The following is a 24,285-nucleotide window of genomic DNA, read 5'->3' on the forward strand; positions in this document are numbered from 1 at the left end:
ATACTTAATCTTTTAGAAGATCCCTGTCTTATTTAGTCTACTGCTTTGTTTTTAGAAGAGTACTCAATCCTCTCAATAGCCCCTGGGACTGCTTCAGCCCGGATTATTCCAGTGCCCTCTAGGAAGTGATGTCACCCACTTTGGAAAACATAAATTTTTTATTATATCTTATTTTTTGTTTGTGGGCACACCAGCAATACTTAGGTGCTAGCTTGTTGGTTAGGAGATCATGTATTACTGGGGATCAGATCCAGGTCTATTACTTGATAATAAATTAGTTGACCTATGTATTTTGGTCCTCTGGTAAGGAGAATAATGTGCGGTGAGCTTAAATATCTTGTTCAACATCATAAAAAAAACTATCAAAATTTGCACCCAAGTATCTTACTTCTGAGTTTATTTATTGTTAACTATTAAAATGCCCTTTGTTGGGGCCAGAGAGATAGCATGGAGGTAGGGCATTTGCCTTGCATGTAGAAGGACTGTGGTTCTAATCCAGGCATCCCATATAGTCCCCAGAGCCTGCCAGGAGCGATTTTTGAGTGTAGAGCCAGGAGTAACTCCTGAGTGCTGCCGGGTGTGACCCCAAAACAAAACAAAACACTCCTTTGTTGGGGCAGTGTTGAATTAAATAATTAAGGATGGATCTGGATGGTGAAGGATGGAGGCCTTTGTCCTTAGGCCCCAGCCACGTGGCTTCATCCCTCATGAACAGGCAGGCATCAGGAAGCATTAACTTTATTCATACCCTATCCACCACATGTGTGTGGCCTACATCATAACCTTTCAAGCACTAGTTATTCTTGGCCCTGCATCTTAACTCCTTTCAGCCATCTTCCTTTGACCTCCATGCTGGTCAAAGACCAAAAGAGGCAAAGACCCCAATCCCCTGGGTCAAAGGCTTTATATAACCTTCCAAGACCACTCCCCAGAATGGGAGGGGTCTTGCAGGTAAGGTTACACCTAATATCCGGTTCCCAAGACCCCTCCCAGAAGAGGGCGGGTCTCAGGTAGGTATACCTAAATCCAGGGTGGAGTTACAGGGCAGGAGCAAAGGCGCAGTGATAAGGCATTTGCTTTGCAAGTGACTGATCCAGGACCTATCTGGGTTCAATCCCTGGCATCCCATATAGTCCCCCAAGCCAGGAGCGATTTTTTTTTGGGGGGGGCACACCCAGCGACACTCAGGGGTTATGTGCTTAGAAATCGTTCCTGACGGGCCCGGAGAGATAGCACAGCGGTGTTTGCCTTGCAAGCAGCCCACCCAGGACCAAAGGTGGTTGGTTCGAATCCAGGTGTCCCATATGGTCCCCCGTGCCTGCCAGGAGCTATTTCTGAGCAGACAGCCAGGAGTAACCCCTGAGCACCGCCCGCCGGGTGTGGCCCCCCCACAAAAACAAAAACAAAAACAAAACAAAAACAAAAAATAAAAAAGAAATCGTTCCTGACTTGGTGGACCATATGGGATGCCTGGGGATCGAACTCCATCCTGGGTCAGCCAAGTGCAAGGCAAACGCCCTACCACAGTGCTATGGCTCCCTGCCCCCAGGAACGATTTCTGAACTCATAGCCAGGAGTAATTCCTGAGTGTCACTGGGTATGGCCCCAAAACAAAACAATATCCTTTGTTAAATACTTCACTAGGTCCTAAATAAAGACTGAGCACATGTACATAAACACAAGGTAATGAATAATTTATCTAATCACCAACACAACGTTGATAATATTTCACATAGGCTCTTCATTGCCTCCTTTAAAAATGATCTAAAGCTATGGTAAATCCAGCTTTCAGCTTGTTTGGTTTTGGGGCCACATTTGGCACTACAGAGGGGTCATTCTCGGTAGGCTTGGGGTTCCGGGAATCATATTTGGGTCAGCCACATACAAAACAAGCACCTAACCCACCATATTATTATCTCTTTGGCCCCCAGATTTATTTTCCTTATTGTCAAATAAGTGATTACTTAAAATTGGAGTGATCATTGTGCTCACTTCAGCAGCTCATATACTAAAATTGGAACAATACAAAGACTAGCATGGCCCTTGCGCAAGGATGACACACAAAATTGAGCGATTATTGTTGGTGACCAGAAGACCTATGAGATAACTTAATCTGGGGACGATTAGGTCAATTTTGTGATCTTTTTTAAAACTCAAACATTAATGCCTTGTACACTCAGCTTTTAATACTCCTAGCCAGAGACTTTAAATAGGTTGGGCTTGTTCCAGGATGTGATGGAGTCTCCTGCTTCCTTCAAGTGCTCTAGCCCTTAAGCCAGGGGTCTTCAAACTATGGCCCGCGGGCCACATGCGGCCCGCAGAGGAGTCTGATCTGGCCCGCAGCAGTGAGCGCTGTTTGGTTGCCAAGATACCTGCCAGCATATACACTCAGTGTATATCCAAATATCAGGAACCATGCATTCAAAATGGTCACCATCTTTGGTAGCACTTATGCCTGTGAACAGACTTTTTCAAGAATGAAACATCTGGGGGCCGGAGAGATAGCATGGAGGTAAGGCGTTTGCCTTTCATGCAGGAGGTCATCGGTTCGAATCCCGGCGCCCCATATGGTCCCCTGTGCCTGCCAGGAGCAATTTCTGAGCCTGGAGCCAGGAATAACCCCTGAGCACTGCCAGGTGTGACCCAAAAACCAAAAAAAAAAAAAAAAAGAATGAAACATCTGAAATCTCCAACCAGATCAAGATTAACTGATGCCCACTTGCATCACTTGTTACGGCTGGCAGTGACAAATATGGAACCGGACATTGACCATCTCTTTAGCCAAAAGCAGGCCCACAGTTCCCATTGAAATACTGGTGCATGATCTGTTTATTTATAAATGGTTTTCATTTTATTTATAAGATATGTGCAGTGTGAGTAGGAATTAGTAGCTCATATAGTCCGGCCCTCCAGCTGTCTAAGGGACTGTAATCCAGCCCCCACTTTAAAAAGTTTGAAGACCCCTGCCATAAGCGATCTCCTAAGCAGAAAAGTTTGCTTCCTTTTTCTAGCTTGTTCTGAAAAATCCTAGCTGAAGCCAAGTGATACAGATACTAATTGTGACTTCAATGGCATAGTAACTGTAATACAATACTAATTTGAAGTATTAACTGTACCACTTGGTTACATTATATCATAGAGTCAACATACCCTACACTTCTTGCTAGATTTAAATGAGAAAGGGCTCAGTCTTGGTCTGTGACAGAGCTCTTCACTGCTTGTTAACTAAGGAAAGTAATAAGCAATGTTAGTCTTTCAGAGATCAAGGGCAAAACAAGGACCAGAGAGATAGCATGGAGGTAGAGCATTTGCCTTGCATGCAGGACAATGGTTCTAATCCCAGCATCCCATATGGTACCCTGTGCCTGCCAGGGGCGATTTCTGAGCAGAGCCAGGAGTAACCCCTGAACGCTGCCGGGTGTGACCCTAAAACCAAAAAAAAAAAAAAAAAAAAAAAAAAGAAAAAGAAAAAGACAAAACAAGATACAGTCTGGGCTCTTCCTTCTATCCTGTCCTCTCCAGTCTTGCATTACCCAGACACCCAAAGGTTCTTGGGAATGTTTTGGAACCGGATTTTCACTTAAAAGTAAAAATGAGGGCCCGGAGAGATAGCACAGCGGCATTTGCCTTGCAAGCAGCCGATCCAGGACCAAAGGTGGTTGGTTTGAATCCCGGTGTCTCATATGGTCCCCCGTGCCTGCCAGGAGCTATTTCTGAGCAGACAGCCAGGAGTAACCCCTGAGCACTGCTGGGTGTGGCCCAAAAACCAAAAAAAAAAAAAAAAAAGTAAAAATGAGGGGGCCGGCGAGGTGGCGCTAGAGGTAAGGTGTCTGCCTTACAAGCGCTAGCCAAGGAAAGGACCACGGTTCGATCCCCCGGTGTCCCATATGGTCCCCCCCAAGCCAGGGGCAATTTTCTGAGCGCGTAGCCAGGAGTAACCCACTGAGCATCTAACGGGTGTGGCCCGAAAAACAAAAAAAAAAAAAAAAAGTAAAAATGAGCTGGGCTTGAAATTTCCCATTGAGGACTCAATGGGCTTGAGAAACCTTTCACCTGGAAAAGCACTTGCAGTGGTCAAAGAGCAGTGGAAGCCTGCTGCCTCTGGCAGGAAATAGTGTTTCCCCTGCTCTGCTTAGATCTAGACCTAGTATCTCTAGTATCTAGAGATTCTTTAGCTGAAAGAGAAAGTTACCTTCTAGATTCTAGCTACTGTGGACAGTGCTGCAATGGATATAGGAATGCAGAGGGCTTTTCTGCAATGTTTTTTTGGGGGCACCTAGTGTCTGTTTTCCAGGAGTTATTATTGCTGGGTCCAATGGGAGTTCAATTTCTATTTTCTAAGGTCTGTTGATATTGTTTACCGAAAAACGCTGTATCTGAAAACAGGTTGAATGAATAAAGGAACAACAATGAAATACTATGCAGCTGTTAGGAAAAAATGAAGTCATGAAGTCAAGTTACTTATACATGGATAATAAAAAGCTGATTTGAAATGAGAGGAGATCAGGGGAGAGAGAGGAGAGAAAGTGTAGAGGGGAAGAAGGGAGAGAGTGAGAGAGGATTAAGGGACCAGGGCAGGGATAGGAGGAGAGAGGGAGATAGAGGGGGGGAATTGGTGGGAAATAAACACTGGTGAAGGAATGGGTGCTGGAATACTGTATGACAAACTCAGTATAAACTTTTTAACTATCTCACGGTGATTTAATGGGCTGGAGGAGAGCAGGCCTTAGGCATTTGCCTTGCATGCAGCCCGCCAGGGAGGAACCCAGTTTGATTCCCTGGCATTCCTTATGCCTCTGGGTGTTGCCCCCCCAAAAACCAACCAACCAACCAACCAATAAATAAAGTTTTTAAAAAATAACAAGAAAGAGCAAATAAGGCACCTTTCCCTTGCTGCCAACCATTTCCATTAGCCAATTAACGCCGAGGGAGAAATCTGTTCTTTATTAGGACTATTTTGGTATAGGTAGTAGGACTATTTATATACATCTATTTTGGAACAGAGAGAAGGGACCCCTAATAGCCCCCACCATTCTTTCAAAAAGCTTCCAGGGTAGAAGTGGGACTTGGAAAAAATAGCCTCCAGAAAGGATTGTTTTCATTCATCTTGGCCTGTTTGAAATGCTTTTAGAATCTCAGGGAAGTGACGACCGGGGGAGCACTGAGTCGCCACCTCGCAGATCCGCGTCGGGGGAGCGCTGGGGTCGCTGCCTCCTGCATCGCGTCGGGGGAGCGCTGGGTGGCCGGCCTCGCGCATCGCGTTCCGGGGAGCGCTGGGTGGCCGCCTCGCGCACCGGGGTCCCGGGGAGCGCTGGGTGGCCGCTTCGCGCATCGCGTCCGGATGAGCTCTCTGGGTGGCCGCTTCGCGCACCGCGTCGGGGAGTGCGCTGGGTGGCCGCCTCACGCACCCGCGTCCGGGGAGCGCTGGGTGGCCCGCCATCGCTTACCGGGTTTCGGTGAGCTCTGGGTGGCCGCCTCGCGCATCGCGTCCGGGGAGGCTCTGGGTCGCCGCCTCGCGCACCGGGTCCGGGGAGCGCTGCGTGGCCCGCTTCGCGCACGGCGTCGGTGGGGGGGGGGAGGTAAAAGGGGGCTCTGCGTGACCACTTTTGCGGCATCGCGTCCGGGGAGCGCTGGATCGCCGCCTCGAGCCCCGCGTTCGGGGAGCGCTGGGTGGCCGCCTCACGCGCCGGTTCCGGGGAGCTCTGGGTCTCCTCCTGGAGCACCGCAGCTCCGAGCGATGCTCTGCGTCCCGGCGTCTTGGTTCCGCGTCTTCAGGGAACCTGGAAGAGAACAGAGCAAGATTCCGTAAAGGGCAACTCACTACGTCCCGCAGAAGCTGGGAGCCGGAATGAGCCCGAGGGAGTTCGGCAAATCTCCTAAGAAGCCTCTGCGGTGGAAAATGAAGACTGGATCGCTGCCGAGACACTCAGGACGTATCCCGAACCCTCCCACGAACACAGAAGCCTGTTCCAGGCCTCCCCCTTCACCCTTCCGGACCGCTTACTTTGCGCCCGGAGTTGGAGTTGGCGATGATAGTCAGCCCAAGTTTAAGATCATCTTGGACACGTCTCGCTGGTAATAAGGGCGACCGAATATCAGGATCTCGGCCTCGCCTGCAGGGTCCCATCGATGAACGTGCAAGAGCGTCTGGGGACACACACTCCACGCGAGGGATATGCTCTCCATCCCGGCCTGCTTGAGAAGCGGAGAGTGGCTGTCATGGGGGCGCTGGAGAGGGAATGGAGGCAGGGAGTGAGGTGACAGTGGCAGCGCCCCGGGCTGGACCCACTGTGCTGGGGGAGCTTCTGCGCTGCCCTGGGGACCGCATTTTCCACTGCTCCTGGCCGGCCGGCCAGCCACTCACGAAGATCGCCCTCCACCAGCCACCCCTCCAGGAGAAACTGTCTTAGGACTCTTCAGATAGTCCAAGTGGAACCAGTAGGGCTTCTGGGTGTGGTCGCCTTGCACCTCGAAAAACTCGCTCTCCCGCTGCTCCAGACGCAGGACAGTGGCGAACTGCTTGGAAGCAGCCATGGAGCTGCTAGGAGCCATGACTCACTCCTAGGAGCCAGGAGATGGGAGTTGAGTTACGGAAGTGGTTGGGCCTCCGACCCGAGCTTTATTTCAATGGCTTTTGGGCAAAGCCCCTCCCCCTTCACGTGTTTCTTATTGAGTTCCAGGCCTCCCTCCAACACCGTCCCCCAGCCGGAAGAGGATTCCCCCCCCCCCGAGATTGCTCAGGTGTGCTGATTCCGGGAAACCCCATCATCTGGACCCAACTTTTCCCAGTAGTGCGGGGGGGTGGGGGTACTGGAGGGAGCAGCAGAGCACTGATCTTGAAGTTCCAGCTGGGAGAGATTGAGAAGATGCCCTATTAAGGACACCAGGATAGAAACATCTTCACAAAAATTAACTGCCACATTGAGCCAGACACGGCCACGTCCACACCCTTGGAATCTATCCCAATAACAGAGCACTAATAATAATAATAATAATAATAATAAAATACATCACGCCTAATTTCACTATAGTAGGAAAGTCTGTAAAGGAGGCCAAAATACCCAACAACAGGTAAAGGGGTAAAGAAGTATACACACTGCAGCAGTAGAGATAATACTAGTGCGCTTGTCTATGTACAGAGACACCTTGGGTTCCACCCCAGATGTTCTATGTGGTCCCCTTGAGCACCAAAGAGCAAGTCCTGAGTGCAGAGCCAGGAGTAACCCCTGAGCATTACGGGTGTGCCAATAACAACAACAATAATACAACACACACAAATTTAAGTTAAAAAATAAAGAAGTGGGGCCGGGGCTCGGGTGGCGCTGCGCTAGCCTAGGACGGACCGCGGTTCGATCCCCCGGCGTCCCCATATGGTCCCCCAAGAAGCCAGATTTTTTTACAGATCTAGAGTCCTTTTAATTGACTTTTCTGAAATGCTGAAAGTGAGTAGAGACAATGTGGCCCAGTATCCTCAGCCCAAACCACAAAGATGGCAGTGGTGGGCCCCAGAAGGGCAGGACCTACATTAAACTGAATTTGAGCGAAGTTCCCAGTGCTGCTCTGCAGTATGTTGTATGTCGAGGACACAGAAACAAGTTCCCACTCGCTGTCATTCACATATGCCTTCTTGTCATGCTTTATGTCTTCTCTGCTCCTCAGGAAAGCCAAGTCTACATCTTCCACTGTGTGTAGGACACTATTGAAAGTCAGACTGCAATTCTGGACATCAAATGGAAATGCATATGTCTCTAAACTGCAAGCAGAGACCACCTGGATGGGCTTCGAGTTCTTGATGGTCCCAGAGGAGTTCACATATACATAGGGGAGATCGGGTGATCTTTCAATATCCACATATTCATTAATGAAGATATCAGGGGCCCAGATGACACTTAGAGGTAAGGAGATCTCAGTAATTTCATCATACAAGCTGGAGTTCCATGATAAAAACTCATCTTCCCAAACCCCAAAGAGTGCTCTCAACACCCAGACGACTTAGCAACAACCTGCTTGCAGGGCAGGTCTCTCCGCATTGAATGGTCAGGAGCAACTTCTGAGCGCATAGCCAGGAGTAACCCCTGAGCGTCACAGGGTGTGGCCCAAAAACCAAAAATAAAATAAAATAAAATAAAATAAAAATAAAGAAGTAAGAGCCGGAGAGATAGCATAGCGGTAAGGTGTTTGCCTTACATGCAGATGCACGGTGGTTCGAATCCCAGCATCCCATATGGTTCCCCGAGCCTGCCGGGGGCGATTTCTGAGCATAAAGCCGGGAGTAGCCCCTGAGCACTGCAGGGTGTGACCAAAAAACAAAAAAAAAAAAAAAAAAAAAAAAAAAAAAAAAAAAGTTAGGACTGGAGTGGTGGCGCGGAGCGGTAAGTTGTCTGCTTTGCAGGCTGAGAGACAGAGACACAGAGATAGAGAGAGATATGAGAGGACAGATAAAAAGAAAGAGACATAGAGGACAAGAAGTGGGAGCAGAGAAAAGTCTATCCATCAACTCCCTGAGACTGATTAAGGCTCCGGCTCCTCACCCAGATCTATCATTTATCACTGTTAAGTTTTCATTGGCAAACATTCCACCAAAGATTAGAAGTGTTCCTACACAAAAGGTCCCTTTCCTTTTGTACTTTTGCACTTAATAATTGTAGCAGGTCTGGATAGTCACTCGGAGTAAATAAACATAAGGTGGACACTGTGTGTCAAATATGCACTTGAATCATCAAAACACTACATACAAAAAGGGAGTTCTGAGGGGTCTTTGTGATGCTAGGCCATGCCCTCTTGCCCCTCAATCCCTTTGAACCATTTCCTCAGCCCCATCCATTTTTTAGATAAGGGTTGGCTTTAGAAGCCAAATGCCCACTTCTAGTGTGGCAAGCGATTAGCCCTTAGTTCTAGAAATAGTCCCAGTTTTGAATAGGCTTCGTTCAGAGTCAGGGAGACTGGGCTTCATCTTCTGTGGCATTGTCAAGATGAGCTCAGGTGTTACTAAGAAAAGCTGAGTAAAATGAGTGCAGCACTCAAGCCTTCCCAGGCACCTGTTGGGCCAGGACTCAGCTACACAGAAGGCAGCCCTGGGAAGCGATGATGGTTTGAGGCTGTCACTCCCTCATGACTGGGACTTGATCTGGTTCATTTGTGTATTGTAAGGAAAATTCTAGGGGCAATTTTAGGTGGGGTTTTCTTGCAAACCCTAAGCCCTTCTCAGAGTAAGGCTTGAAGGTGGCATGGTAGTTACCCTTTATTAAAGTAATAATGTTGCTTTTTTGAAAAAAAAATCACATTTTTGAAAATGTGATTAGGGTCTGGAGAGGTATTATGGTAAGAACGGTGTCCTTACATGTAACTGACCCAGGTTTTATCTCTGGCACCTCATATGATTCCCTGAGCATAGAACCAGGAATTAGACCATGAGTACTTTTTGGGTGTGGTCCCCAACAACTAAAACCTGTCCCCTCCAAAAGTGATTCACAAGCAGCTCTGTTTGCAAGATGAAAACACGTTACATGATTTCTTTCTGGAAGAGATGTCCTTTGTGGAGTTTGGAGTGAACTTGGTAAAGACCCTGGCGGGCCGCCTTCCTCATACCTTCACTCCCTGAAGATGAGAGGGTAGCCCTTCCCCAGAACTGGTGTTCTATAGAATCTAGGCTACTGCCATACCTGCTGCCCTACCAGCTCCTCAATCCTGCACCACTCTGTTGTGATAGAACAACACTGGGAGGGTGGAGAAGAGGTGTCAGCCGGACACTGTGTTAGATAGGATGGGAGTCCCACAGAGCTTCCCTGTTTACATTCACTGGGACTTTCATAGGCACTCAGACTGCCCAGGGACTGATGAGGCAATGGTTAGAATAAGCAGCATGATAAGCAGCATGGCCTGGGGTGCAGGAAAAGCTCCATCAGGAGGGTGTGTGTGGAGTTCAGTAGGGAACCCTAAGAGTAGATGATAAGCCACTTCCATCATTCCTTCCCTCAGTTTTTGCAATGCACGCTCGCGTGCGCGGCGCGCCACAACACAACACACACACACACACGCGCACACACACACAACACACACACACACACACACGTTAGGAAATAAAAAGCAAAGGGAGTGAGCAAGTGAATCTTCAGACTGATTCCTGGACCTTTTTTTTTGCGGTGTGGGAAGGCTTACCTAGCGGTTGCTCAGCGTTACTCCTAGCTCTGATCTCAGAAATCACTTTTTGTGAGCTTAGGGGACTATATGAGATGCTGGAGTTGAACCCAAGTCAGCGGCATGCAAGGCAAATGCCCCTACCTGTTGTTTTATTGCTTCAGCCCCCAGCTCTTGGACCCTTTTGTCTCACAATCTAATTTTTACACATTCTCTCTGCCATCTCCTCAGTCTCCCAATCTAAAAGCCTCAGGAGACTTGGGGTTCATGTTCTTGATCCCAATCCAATTAAAATTTCTTCTAACTGAACCTCAAGGTGTTTGTCCCCATCACCCAAGGCCAGAGAGATACCTCCATGGGTTTAGTGCATGCAAAAAAAGGGCTCAATTTGATACAACCCTCCTCTTCAGTACATGATCCCTCATGAAAAAAGTGATGCTTTGCATGCAGGCAAGCCTGGCTTCAGTCATGGCTCCAAATGGGTTCCTTAAGCACAGAGTAACCCTTGAATATCTTCATTTGGGTTCCCCTCAAAACCAGACAAAACTATATTAATAATATCAGTTTTATTCTTCTTCCTTACTTTTATTTCTCCAAATGACATCCTTACCTTAACAATTAGAACGTTTTGCTTAATCTTGTACCTGAGCCAAATTGACACATAGAACTGTCCTCTGTAAATATGTTATATGTATGTATGTATACTGTATATAATGTATATTTATATGTATATATATATACTTTGCCATAGCTGCTCTGCAAAAATCGCTCCTGGCAGGCTCAGGGGGACCATATGGGATGACAGGATTCGAACCACCATTCTACTGCATGCCAAAGCAAATGCCCTACCAGTTGTGCTATCTCTTCGCCCCCCCACCCTGTAAATATTTTTGAAACAGGCATTTCCCATATGGCATCTTGTGATATCTAAACTCAGGACAATCATATTTCCTTGGGAGTAAAAGCCTGTCTTGCTGAATGTTGGTTCTGGGTTCAAATGCAAAATAAAGTTGTTTTGCCACTTATTCTTTTTTTGTGTTGTTGTTATTGTTTTATTTTGATTTTTTGGGTCACACCAGGCAGTGCTCAGGGGTTACTCCTGGTTCTATGCTCAGAAATCGCTCCTGGCAGGCTCAGGGAACCATAAGAAATGCCAGGATTCGAACCACTGACCTTCTGCATGCAAGGCAAATGCCTTACCTCCATGCTATCTCTCCCGGCCCCCGCCACTTATTATTCTTATTTTTGTCCCCCAATTTCACAATACAGACCAGGCAAAGGGACTGGGTTGAGGTGTATATGGGGTGCATTTACAGTACCTCCTCTTTCTATACAGTCAGTGTAAAGAACACAGCCTGTGGTAAGAATTGGGAGGCTGCCACTTATTATTCTTAAGATAGCCAGGAATAAAAATTTTACTTGACACACATCACACAAAATCTTATTTACATTTATACTATGTTGCCCAGCCTGGATCTGCCGTGGGCATACACAAATGGCATATAAACTAATCCTAAAAACAAAAATGATAATAATACTTTTCACAAATTTTCTTATTGACTAACTTTTTCCTTTTAAATAATTTCACTCCCACATCACTATGGAAACAAATGTATTATGATCAGTTATGTCAACTATGATACATGACCTTTAAACAAAGTAATTATATATAAAATGTTCTAAAATTAAATGATAGTTTGCAAACTTTGAGGGTTGACTTTTTCCACTTAGCATAATTCTCTCATGTTGTTCAGATTGTTTCTTTGATCAATAATTTATTTCTTTTATTGCTGAGTAATATTCGATGATTCACTGTTTAACCAGTTTGTTTCAGTATGTTTGAAGGACATAATGTGTTTATAGCTTTAGGCTGTCTTGTGCAGGTGTGTTTGGCACCTTATCTTGCCTGTATTGGGACTGGGTTCAATCCCCAATACCACCTAGAGTTCCCCAATACACTGCCAGGAGTGATCCCGGAGTATAGCACAGGACCTTACCCATTCATAAGTCTATGGGGCTAGTCCTTCCAGACCTTGTAAACAACATACTTAACTTTTCATTTAATGGTTTTGTTAATAATCATTAATCGGGCTACACCAGTGGTTGTTTGCAAACCCACAGGTTTTGACTGTGAAGAGATCTGGTTCTCACAAGTGCCTCATAAAACCAAGTGGAGGGACAGACAAGCACAGCAGGAGGGCCTTTTGCCTTGCACGCAGCTGGTCAGGGTTTGAGCCCCTGTATCCCACATGGTCCCCTAGCCACTGCCAAGTTTGATTCCGTGTGATTCCTGAGGGTTGAGCTAGAGTAAACTCCTGAGCGCTGCTGGGTGTGGCCCCCAAACCAAACCCAACCAACCAAACAAAAAACAAGTAAAAACGAACAAACAAAAAACCAAGTGGAGGGGCTGGAGCTATAGCACAGAGGTTAGGGTTTGATGCCCAGGTTTGATCTCATCAAGCACTGTCAGGAGTAACCCCTGAGAATTGCTGGGTGTGGCTCCCAAACCAAAACAACCCCACCCAAAGACAAGCAGGGATATTAGCTATATAAAAGGTCATCTTCTGTTTCTCGTCTTAAGCTTAATTGGGTAAATCTGGTGCAAGCAGCGTGCTTTATCAGATGGTCAGAGCAAGATTGCTAAGGCCTGAATGGCCAAGCAGGGGTCCAGCTGAGCCTTCCAGATTCAACAGGAGTCCTAGTTCAGGTTCGACATGAGGAACTTCGCTCTTCAGGCGTCCTACCGCGTCCTTGAACGAAAGCCTCTTCCTCTTTGTCAAATGGCGGAATGAGGAGGCGTCCCAAGGAGGGAGACGCCAGGGAAGCGTGGTCCTCATTGGAGAGAGGGGACACGCTCCTCCTCCCCCATGGGACACAGAGAAAAGGAATGTCAAGCCGATGTTGCCTTGAGCACCCCCCTCAAGCCATCACCCTCAGAGGGGTCGGGGGTTCAACTAGCGGCCTTCAAGAGTCCCCAGTGCCATCACCCCACCCACACCCCGACAGAGGGAAAACAGTTGCTGCAGAAAGGAGGGCCCCCAGGCAGGCGAAACTGTGAGATCAGTAAGACATTAGCGGGGCCCAGCCCGAGGGCCCAGATGCGGCCCGGGAAGGGCTCGCGGTGGGCGGGGCCGGCCTGGGTCTGGGGGCCGGATTGGCCCTGCAGGTGGGGGCGTGTCCAGGTGGGGGCGTGCCCGCCAGGTGCTAGCTAGACTTCCCGCGCACGACTTGCCTCGCAGTGCCAGGCACGCACCCGGGTGGGACGCGGCTGGTAGGTTTTTGAGGCCCTGCAGATGGGGACGCCGCCACAACGGAAGGACATCCCGCCCTGGGTGAAGGTGCCCGAAGACCTGAGAGACCCCGAGGTGTTCCAGCTCCAGACGCGGCTGCTGGAAGCCATCTTGGGTGAGTGAACCCTCGTGGGGAGCCCCAGGCTTCCACGGTGGGCCCGGGCCGACCTCCTTTCTTGCTTCCTAACATCCAGGCCCCGCGCGGCCGCGGGCATCGCTTACTTCGAGCAAAGTGAGCCAAAGTCATGCTCGAGTTGAAGATTCTGGAGTCCTCCGACCTCCACCGAAGTGACGATCTACGGCCCCTACTTGAACAGGTTCAGGACCAGGTGGATGATGCAGTCGCTCGCCGAGTGGCACCGCCAGCGACAGGAGAGAGGTGAGAAGCCCGACGGCAGCACCCCTCTTCCTTCCTGCCCTCTCCCTGTCCACAACCCCCGCGCATTTCAGTGGGGGTTGGTGGTTCCAGGGTGTGGGGGCTGGCCGCCGCTGGGCGTTCGCTCCCCGGGCCTTGGAGCAAGGCTTTGCCAGGCTGTCGGGGCTCTGGGCCTACCGGGCTGGCTTCCCCGCGCCTACCTTCGCCACCTGCAGCTGCTTAGAGGTTGCCCGAGTCCGTCCTGGTGACCCCAACGTTCCGAGGTTCCGAAGGGTCCACGAGCATCGCGAGGCCCAGAACGCCTGCGCCTGGAAGCGAAAGTCCCGAGAGGCTGAGAAGAGTCGAGCCCCAGCGCTCCTCTCTTTCCTCTCACCACACCCAACTTTCCCCGTTTGCCTTTGTAGGGATTGCTGAGACTGGAGGAAGCCATGCAAACTCTCGGATTAGATCCCGGCCAGAAGTGAAGCCATTTTTCTAGCAGCGGATCCTGGAGCAGCAGTGTGCGCAGCAGACTGTAGGCAGAGCTGGAGGGGATCCGGCCTACTTTCGACTGCTGTGGTCTGATCAGAGAATATCATGTTTGGGCATCTCTGTCTATGTCGCACGAGTCCGGAGTCCCACTGTAGCTTTCCTCCCAAAGGTTACAAATTTAAAAAATAAAAATTTTTAAATACATAGTTGCTCGAGAGATGGCCCCGTATGTTCTAGAGACCAAATCAGTGAAACTTGAGTTTAAACTCTTATTTTTGGTGGTGGTGGTGGTGGGGTTTACACCTGGCAGCGCTCAGGGGTTACTCCTGGCTCTGCTCAGATATCTCCCCGGCAGGCACGGGAGACCATATGGGATGCCGGGATTCGAACCATCGTCCTTCTGCATGCAAGGCAAACACTTTACCTCCATGCTATCTCTCCGGCCCCTTGAATTTAACTCTTAGCTTAAATTTCAAATCAGAGGTTCAATAGCATGCATGCTCCTTGAGGCTTTAAAGGAGAACAAGGAAAATCTAGAGGCCAAGATTGGGGAAAAAAACTCAGACCTAGGATCTAGAGTCACTAAAATAAAATGATGGGGGGCGGGGTTGCTTTATTATACCTAGGTTTAATTTTGGCTAAAAACTTAACCTTTTCTAAGTAGCTAGTAGATCTTAACTGTCTCATAGTCTGATTCTTATATGTATTATTAGACTTGCTACAAACTTATTTATTTTGGGCTTGGAAGACACTTTTAAACAGATATGTGGGGAAAGACTCTCAGACTGTTGGATTTTCCACTGTATTCAGAGAATTGCTGCATGAGACCCCCAAAGAAGATTTTGAGATAAAGAAGGTCTTTAAATGGAAGAAAACTGGCCTCCAGGTATGTTGGTACATAAAACAGGCATTCTGCATAGTAACAAATATTGTTTCTTGCATATTAACCAATAGTGGAAGAGAAAGCAAATGATAAGCAGTGTTTATTGTATGAGACAAAATGTGACATGCCTTTAGTCAAAGTCACTTGTCCAAGTGACTTTTGAATACAAATGCAGTTATAACTGTAGATTATTTCTTTAATAAGGCATTATTCCATGATTATGATGGTTTTTCGGATACTACATCTGGCAGTGCTCAGGGCTGACTCCTGGTTCTGTGCTCAGGGATCACTCCTGGTGGAGCTTATGAAAGACCATATAGGATTTCAGGGCTCAAACCCAGCTTGTCTATGTCCAGCCTTACTTGCTATATACTATTACTCCAGTCCATGTCATTCCATTTTTTTTTGTTTGTTTGTTTCTGGGCTGCTCGTACAGGCGCTCAGGTTACTCCTGGCTCAGAAGTACTTTTAGCTGTGCCAGGGGACATTGATGATGGAAAGCTGGGATTGAATTTGGGTCAGCTGCATGTAAGGCAAATTCCTACCTACCTGCTGTACTGGACCCATTCCATTCATTATTAAAAAGTTCCTTACCAGGTATTTGGGGTTTTTGAAATTACTGTATTTTATATTCTGGTTTATTAAATTTTGAAAGGTAGAGTGAATATCTTAAAGACCTGTAGTGCTCAGGCGCTACTGGCTCTGCTAAAGATCACTCCTGGCTGTGCTGGGGACTATATGGGATGCTGGAATAGAACCTGAATCTGCCATGTGTAAGGCAAACACCCTACCCACTGTGCATTGTTTGGCTTTATATGTACATATGACTTTATAAGATATTATTGTCTTGGGGGCTGGAGCGATAGCACAGCGTTAGGGCATTTGCCCTGCATGCAGCTGACCCAGGATAGACCTGGGTTCAGTCCCTGGCGTCCCATATGGTCCCCCAAGCCAGGAGCGATTTCTGAGTACATAGCCAGGAATAACCCCTAAGTGTAACTGGGTGTGGCCCAAAAAACAAACAAAAAAAAGATATTGCCATTTTGCAACTAAGGAGGTTAAAGTAAAATAAATCAATGTGAGAGTATATGTTTCCATATGTTTCCCCACAGCAGTGTTACCTAGAACTGATTGGAAAATTCTATGTGATACATTTTTTTTTGGGGGGTCACACCCGGCAGCACTCAGAGGTTACTCCTGGCTCTATGCTCAGAAATTGCTCCTGGCAGGCTCAGGGGACCATATGGGATGCCCGGATTTGAACCACCATCCTTCTGGATACAAGGCAAACACCTTACCTTCATGCTATCTCTCCGGCCCTGTGTGATACATTAAATGAACAGTTTGAGCAGTAGTTTTGAGCAGTATTTTGAGCAGTCTTTTCTCCCAGCCTTTTATTTTTTGGGGTCCATACTCATTTGTGTTCCAGTTTTACTCCTTCCTTGTGTTTAAGGCACCACGTTACTGCCTAGAATCAGACTTCTTTGAGCCATGTATATGGCAAGCACTTTTTTTCTGATTTATTGACATTTGGGCTACACCCAGCCTTGGTCAGGGCTTACTCCTGACTCTGATAACTCCTGGCGGGCTTGAAGGAACCTGTATGGGAGGCCTAGGGATTGTACCTGGGTCAGTCGGGAGCAAAGCAAATGCCCTAGCCACTGTATTATCTTAGCTTAACCCTTCCCTTTTTGGTCCTTTTTTTTTTTTTTTTTAACCCTTCCCTTTTTATCTCTCCACTCACAAATGTGTTTTTGTTTTGGGGCCATACCTAGTGGTGCTCAGGGCTTACTCCTGGCATTAGGATTTACAACGGCAAGACTTGGGACCAAATGGGGCATCAGGGATCGAATCTGTGTTGGCTGTGTGCTGTGTTGGCTACCTGCTGTTGATTATTCTACCATCACTCTATTTGTCTTTTTATAGAGAGATGTTGAGGCTTGAATTTATCCCTGGCTCTGCATGGTCCTCTAAAGCAAAGCCTGGAATTGCCTTCTAGTAGCAGAGGGTTAAATCTCCAAACAAAACATAAAAAGGAAAAATAAACTTGTGTTTTACACACAACCCACACAGATGAAAGCTTTTTTGTTTGTTTGTTTTTGGGTCCTGGTTCTGTGCTCAGAAATTACTTCTGGCAGGCAAGGGAGACCACGTACGTACTCTCTCTCCAGCCCAGATGAAAGCTTCTAATTTGCTTTAACAGATAGTGAACTAGAGGGAAAAAAATGTGAGGTGAAAAAGAGGAGAAAGATTAAACACTGGAGTAATGATCCATTATTAGTCTTTCTCCTATGTGGTATATAAATGAAGCACAGAAATGCACTATCTCTATAAAAATAAATCTTTGGACTTTGACAGTCGAACTGATATTTCTAAAAGTGAGGGGAGCTGATGAAAAGGTACAAGAGAAGGGCTGGAGCGATAGCACAAGGGTAGGGTGTTTGCCTTGCAAGAAGCCGACCCTGTGCGGAACCCGGGTCTGGCATCCCATATGGTCCTACCAGGAGCAACTCCTGAGGGCCACTGGGTGTGGTCCAAAAAGAAAAAACAAGTACGGGAGATAGTGGAGGGAAATTTACTGATACAGTACTTTGCACACTTACAGCATAAACATTTATACTAACATGCACAGTTAGTGCAAAAAAATTTTAATTGCCCTCATAACACACCTTTAAAGTATTGATGGCATTAAGTGCTTTTGCATAGAAATATGAAGTATGTGAAATATTGTGAACCTTAATTTTAATTGGATTAGGAAGCCAGCTCATAAGAAACAATCTAGACATTTTTGGGGTCACACCTGGCAGTGCTCAGGGATTAGTCTTGGCTCTGCACTCAGAAATTGCTCCTGGCAGGATTGGGGGGGGACCATATATATGGGATACTGGGGATCAAATGGGTCCATCCAGGGTTGGTCACTGCAAGGCAAATGCCCTATCGCTGTGCCACACCCTTTGATTCTCAGGGGTTACTCCTGGCTATGTGCTTAGAAATCCCTTCTAGCTTAGGGGACCATTTAGGATGCTGGGGATCTAACCCAGGTTCTTCCTGTGTTAGCCACATGCAAGGCAAATGCCATACTGCTGTGCTCTCCTCTGTCCCCAATGCTTCTAAATATAGAAGAGATTTCCAGGTTAATCTATGCCAAAACAACAAAATCTGGAAATGGAAAAATATGCCAAAAATTTTATGCATTATCAGGACTAGAGATTTTTTGTTTTTATTGCTTCACCCAGATGTGCTCAGAGGTTATTCCTGGTTCTGTGTTTATATTACTCTTGGTAGGTTTTGGGGACCATATGGGATGTGGGGATCTTATTGCTCTGGTCCCCTGGACTAGATAGAAACTTGGGGAGGGGGGGGCTTTTGGGTCACATCCAGCGGTGCTCAGGTGTTACTCTTGCTCTACTGGTGATCAGAAATTACTCCTGGCAGCCTCGGGGGACCTTATGGGTTGCCAGGGATGGAAACTGGGTTGGCTGCTTGCAAGCAAGTGCCCTACCTGCTGTGTGATCCTTCCAGTCCCTAGATCGATATTTTAAGCACTAAAACAGACCTTAAAGAAGTCAACTCAAACCTTTAAGAAAATAGGAGCCAGAGATAGCACAGTGGTAGGGCATTTGCCTCGCATGCGCTGACCTGGGAGGGACCTGGGTTTCATCCCCCCCGGCATTCCATATGGTGCCCCTGGGCCTTCCAGGAGTGATTTCTGAGTGCAAAGCCAGGAATAACCCCTGAGCACCATCGGGTGTGGCCCCCAAGGGGGGGGGACCGCAAAAAACAAACCAAATAAAACCTTTAAGAAAAAGATAAGGAAGGTTTTGAAATAAGCTACTTGTTTTCTTTCTAGGATAAGTGGAAAGATTTTGGGAAGTGAAATAAGCTTTCATTTTAATGGAGATGAGGTTCTATCCTGAGGAAGGTCTGTCCTTGGGGTCCAGATTTGGAAAATCTTGAAGTGGATATCAAACTATGGTAATTGTCTAGAAAAGCCCGAGTTGATTGCAAAACAAACATAAAAGATAAATCTTTTTATCGGCAATCCTTTATCAGAATCCATGCCTTTAAGTGCCTCACACCCATCAGAGAGGGTCAAACTTCTTTTTTTTCCTCAATTCATTTTTCATTTCACATATTTGCAAAGCAGAGCTCATCAACTCCACCTCCTTACCATGATTCACATATTTCATTTAAATATGTATATCAACTTTTGAATGTCAGAAATATTTTTGACTATTTGGGCTTACTCTGATAGGGCCAAACTAAGGAGATCTGAAATTACTCTGCTAGGGCCAGAGTAAGGAATCCTGGTCTGGTCTTGGGGATTGTCTGAGCCAATCCCAATCATACTCAGAGGAGGTACAGCCAAGGCCCCCCAGGAAACCAAGGGCACAATGGGAAAAAAATTACTGGCCTGTGTGTTCTGCTGGAGCTGGAGTGAGTCTCCCAGGTAGAGAGAAGGATGTCTACCTGGCTGAGGAATCAGGTATCCCAGGAAGGATTTATGTTCTGTCATATTTTGGGGATTTTACAAGTGTTTAGGAAACTGGAATGGAGATTAGACCTTGTCTGAGAGGTCAGGAAGGGTGCACAAAGGAAATCTTACCTTACAGGAAGGGAATTGGAGTCATGCATCAGCCCCACCATAACTTTCCAATATGAAGGAACTTTGGGATTGCTTGACTCTTTCACTGGTTCTAATTTTAGAATAAAATTGTAGTACTTTTCCATACCAACATTGATTTACATTTTATTTCCATTTAATAATATTATAAAGTAATACAACACTTTGATGAAACTTACATTTTAAATTTTACTAGCTATGAAAAGAGGTTCTAGGTTCTATGTTGAGAAAAGATAGTATTTCAGAACTCTCAATTATTTCTTTTTGTTTTTTAGTCTGTATTGGAAATGTGAAAGAACTATAAGACTAACAGCATTAAGAGTACCGAAGATTTTTAATTCTTGCCTGGTAGGTTGGGCACTGAAAGTCACAACCCTCAGCTTAGGTTCAGTTACCCTGACAACCAACCCCCTTCCTCAGGGATTTTTCTAAAAGTCACCTCATTAACATAAACTTCTTTAGGTTGGTAGAGACTTGTTATAAATAACAAAAGACTTTTATTATTCTGTGACTTAGGAATTTCTTAGTGATTTGTGGACTTTGGTTTAGAAGCAAGGACCTAATATATATTATTATTACACAGGGAAAGGTCATTCCTTTTTCTGGGGTTTTATGTTTTTTTTTTTTAAATTCATATTTATTTTTTTGTGGGGAGTGGAGACTATAAGTATATACCCTGGGAGGCGTTGGGGTCTTGGGGTCCTTAAAATATGCTCTTACAAGGAAATGACAAATTTTGGGGCCGGAGAGACAGCATGGAAGGTAAAGTGTTTGGCTTGCATGCAGAAGGACAGTGGTTCAAATTCCGGCATCCCACATGGTCCCCTGAGCCTGCTGGGGATTGATTTCTTGAGCATAAAGCCAGGAGTAGCCCCTGAGTGCTGCCGAATGTGACCCAAAAACAACAACAACAAAAAAAAATCACAAATTTTACCTTTGGTTTTTGGGTCACACCCAGCAGCATTCAGGAGTTAATACTTGCTCTATGTTCAGAAATCTGGCAGGCTCAGAGGACCATATGGGATCCCTGGATTTGAACTGCCAACCTTCTGCATGCAAGGCAAAGGCTTTACCTCCATGCTATCTCTCCAGCCCCTACCTCTGGTTTTTTTGAGCCATCTCAAATATCCCTCTTGTATTTTTATTTAGTCTATTACATTGGATAATGTTGCTTGTTTTTTTAATTTTTTTTTTTTTGTATCTTAATAATTTTTTTTTTTTTTTTTTTTTTTTTTTTTTTTTTTGGTATTTTTGGGCCACACTCGGTATAACTCAGAGCACTCTTGGCTCTGCATTCAGAAATCACTCATGGCAGGCTCTAGGGACCATATGGGATGCCAGGAAATCAACCCGGCCCCAGAATTGTAATAATTTTATCTTGTCAGATATTTTGGCAACTTGATAGGTATGAAATACAGTTTCATTGCATTTTAATTTCATTTTTGTGGTTCCCAATGAAATTTAGCATTTTAAAATTTGCTTGTTAACTATTTATTTTTCCTTTTGTTTGGTTTTTGGGCCACACCTAGCTGCTTTCATGGGTCAATCCTGGCTCTGGCTCAGAAATTATTCCTGGAGGTACTTGGGGGATCATGGGATGCCAGATATCTAACTCAGCATGGCCTTGTGCAAGGCAAATGCCCTACTGGCTATGCTATCCCATTTGTTTTTCCTTTCCTTTCCTTTCTTTATTTTTGGGAAGGAGGAGGGGTCACACCCGGCCACACTCAGGGGTTACTCCTGGCTCTATGCTCAGAAATCACTCCTGGCAGGCTCAGGGGACCATATGGGATGCTGGGATTTGAACCACTGACCTGCATGCAAGGCAAATGCCTTACCTCCATGCTATCTCTCTGCCTCCTTCCTTCCTTCTTTCCTTCTTTCCTTCCTTCCTTCCTTCCTTCCTTCCTTCCCTCCTTCCTTCCTTCCTTCCTTCACTCCTTCCTTCCTTCCTTCACTCCTTCCTCCTTTCCTCCCCCTTCCCTCCCTCCCTCCCTCCCTCCCTCCCTCCCTCCCTCCCTTTACTTCATGAGATGCCGGGATTCGAACCACCTTTCTTCTGCATGCAAGGCAAACACCCTACCTCCATGCTATCTCTCTGGCCCTATTTTTCCTTTTCTTTTATTTTTATCATATTGCTTATCTTATACTTTAATAATTTTGGGGGATACGGAAGAGATCATACAGTTGAAAAGGCATTGCCTGCTGAAACTAACCTAGGTTTGTTACCTGATAATCCATATAACCTAGGTTTGTTACCTGATAATCCATATGGTCCTCTGAGCCCTCCAAGAGTGACTATGAGTATAGCCACATGTGGCCCATACTTCCCTATCTTTTTTGGAGGGGGTGAGATTTGACGGAGTGCTCAGGGTTTATTCCTGGTTCTGTGGTCAGGGAGCACTCCTAGTGGTGCTGAGAGGACCATGTATGGTGCTGGGATTAAAAAAAATGTACAAGTGGGGCCATTACAAGACAGTTGCCTTTACCCCTGTACTATCTCTAAGACCCTTACTTTTTTGGGGGTCACACCCGGCGGTGCTCAGGGGTTACTCCTGGCTATGCGCTCAGAAGTCGCTCCTGCGCTCCTGGCTTGGGGGATCATATGGGATGCTGGGGGATCGAACCGTGGTCCGTCCAAGGCTAGCGAAGGCAAGGCAGCCCCAATTTGGCTTGTTTTTTTGGATCACCTTTAGCTGTGATCAGAGCTCTATCCTGGGGTGGGGAGTGTTGGGGGAGTATCTGAAATGCTGGGGTTTGAACCAGGTTGGCTGTTTGCAAGGCATGCTTCCTTCCTGCTGTACTATACTATTCCTCTAATCCCTCTAGTTTTGTTTGTTTGTTTATTTTTTTTGTGGGCCACACCTAGCTGTGCTCTTGGCTTTGCACCTGATCATATGGGGTTGTTTCTAGGGGTTGAACCCAGGTTGGCCACATGTAAGGCGAACACTCCATCTATCCAATGTACTACTATGACTGACATCTCTCTTTCTCTCCTCTCTTCTCTCCTTTCCTTTTTCCTTTTCTTCCCTTTTCTTCCCTTTTCTTCCTTTTCTTCCCTTTTCTTCCCTTTTCTTCCTCTTCTTCTTCTTCTTCTTCTTCTTCTTCTTCTTCTTCTTCTTCTTCTTCTTCTTCTTCTTCTTCTCTTCTTCTTCTTCTTCTTCTTCTTCTTCTTCTTCTTCTTCTTCTTCTTCTTCTTCTTCTTCTTCTTCTTCTTCTTCTTCTTCTTCTTCTTCTTCTTCTTCTTCTTCTTCTTCTTCTTCTCTTCTTCTTCTTCTTCTCTCTTCTTCTTCTTCTTCTTCTTCTTCTCTTCTTCTTCTTCTTCTTCTCTTCTTCTTCTTCTTCCTTTTTTTTCCTTTCTTTCATACCCGGCTGACTGATGCTCAGTTCTCAGGGATCACTCACTCCTGGCAGGGCTTACTCCTGGCATTGTGCTCAAGGGACCATATGTTATGCTAAGGATTGAACTTGATTGGTTGCTTGTAAGACACATGTCTTAACCTCTGCACCCTCTCCAGCCCTGCCTTTATAGTTTGTAATTTAGTTTTCTTTGTCTTTTTTTTTTGTTTGTTTGTTTTTTTGGTTTTCGGGCCACACCTGGTGACACTCAGGGGTTACTCCTGGCTTTGCGCTCAGAAGTCTCTCCTGGCTTGGGAGACCATATGGGATACAGGGGGATCGAACCGCGGTTTGTCCTAGGCTAGCACTGGCAAGGCAGACACCTCACCTCTAGCACCACCGCGCCGGCCCCCCACCTTGTCTTTTTATATGTTTATGATACCAGGATCTAACTGAGGGCTTCATATATGTAAGACAAGTATTCTGCCACTGAGCAACATCTCACCTCTTCTTCCTTCTTTCCTTCCTTCCTTCCTTCCTTCCTTCCTTCCTTCCTTCCTTCCTTCCTTCCTTCCTTCCTTCCTTCCTTCCTTCCTTCCTTCCTTCCTTCCTTCCTTCCTTCCTTCCTTCCTTCCTTCCTTCCTTCCTTTTCTCTCCCTCTATGAGTAGATGTAGTATTTTTTTTTTTTTGTAGTTTTTGGGTCACACCCGGCAGTGCTCAGGGGTTATTCCTGGATCCAGGCTCAGAAATTGCTCCTGGCAGGCACGGGGGACCATATGGGACGCCGGGATTCGAACCGATGACCTCCTGCATGAAAGGCAAACGCCTTACCTCCATGCTATCTCTCCGGCCCCATGATGTAGTATTTTTTATAGCAATGAGGCATTATAATTTTTCTCAAAATGGTGATAATGTGGGCCGGAGAGATAGCATGGAGGTAAGGCATTTGCCTTGCATGCAGAAGGTTGGTGGTTCGAATCCCAGCATCCCATAGGGTCCCCTGAACCTGCCAGGAGCGATTTCTGAGCATAGAGCCAGGAGTAACCCGAGTGCTACTGGTGTGATCCAAAAACCAAAAAAAAAAAAAAAAAATGATAATGGTGCCTGAGTAGCACAGCAATAGGGTGTTTGCCTTGCATGTGACTGAGCTAGGACGTACCGCGG

At 46.5% G+C, this 24,285-nt stretch overlaps 1 protein-coding gene, 1 non-coding gene and 1 pseudogene across 2 annotated transcripts; 2 read left to right on the top strand and 1 right to left on the bottom strand.

The window, feature by feature from the left end:
* The first annotated feature begins 1,984 nt into the window (after window positions 1–1,984).
* LOC126014544 (uncharacterized) lies at window positions 1,985–2,082 on the top strand (annotated as a pseudogene).
* A 9,298-nt stretch (window positions 2,083–11,380) lies between these two features.
* On the bottom strand, window positions 11,381–11,514 carry LOC126014746 (small nucleolar RNA SNORA51). Its single transcript, XR_007497744.1, has one exon. It is a non-coding gene; the product is annotated as a small nucleolar RNA SNORA51 (small nucleolar RNA).
* A 1,916-nt stretch (window positions 11,515–13,430) lies between these two features.
* On the top strand, window positions 13,431–14,267 carry DPPA5 (developmental pluripotency associated 5). The gene is given in 4 exon segments (XM_049777639.1): window positions 13,431–13,556; window positions 13,622–13,708; window positions 13,710–13,809; window positions 14,212–14,267. Coding segments are annotated over 4 exon segments (369 nt in total).
* The last annotated feature ends 10,018 nt before the right edge of the window (window positions 14,268–24,285 follow it).

The sequence above is a fragment of the Suncus etruscus genome, chromosome 7, assembly GCF_024139225.1.
Source record: "Suncus etruscus isolate mSunEtr1 chromosome 7, mSunEtr1.pri.cur, whole genome shotgun sequence".
Taxonomy (NCBI): Eukaryota; Metazoa; Chordata; class Mammalia; order Eulipotyphla; family Soricidae; genus Suncus; species Suncus etruscus.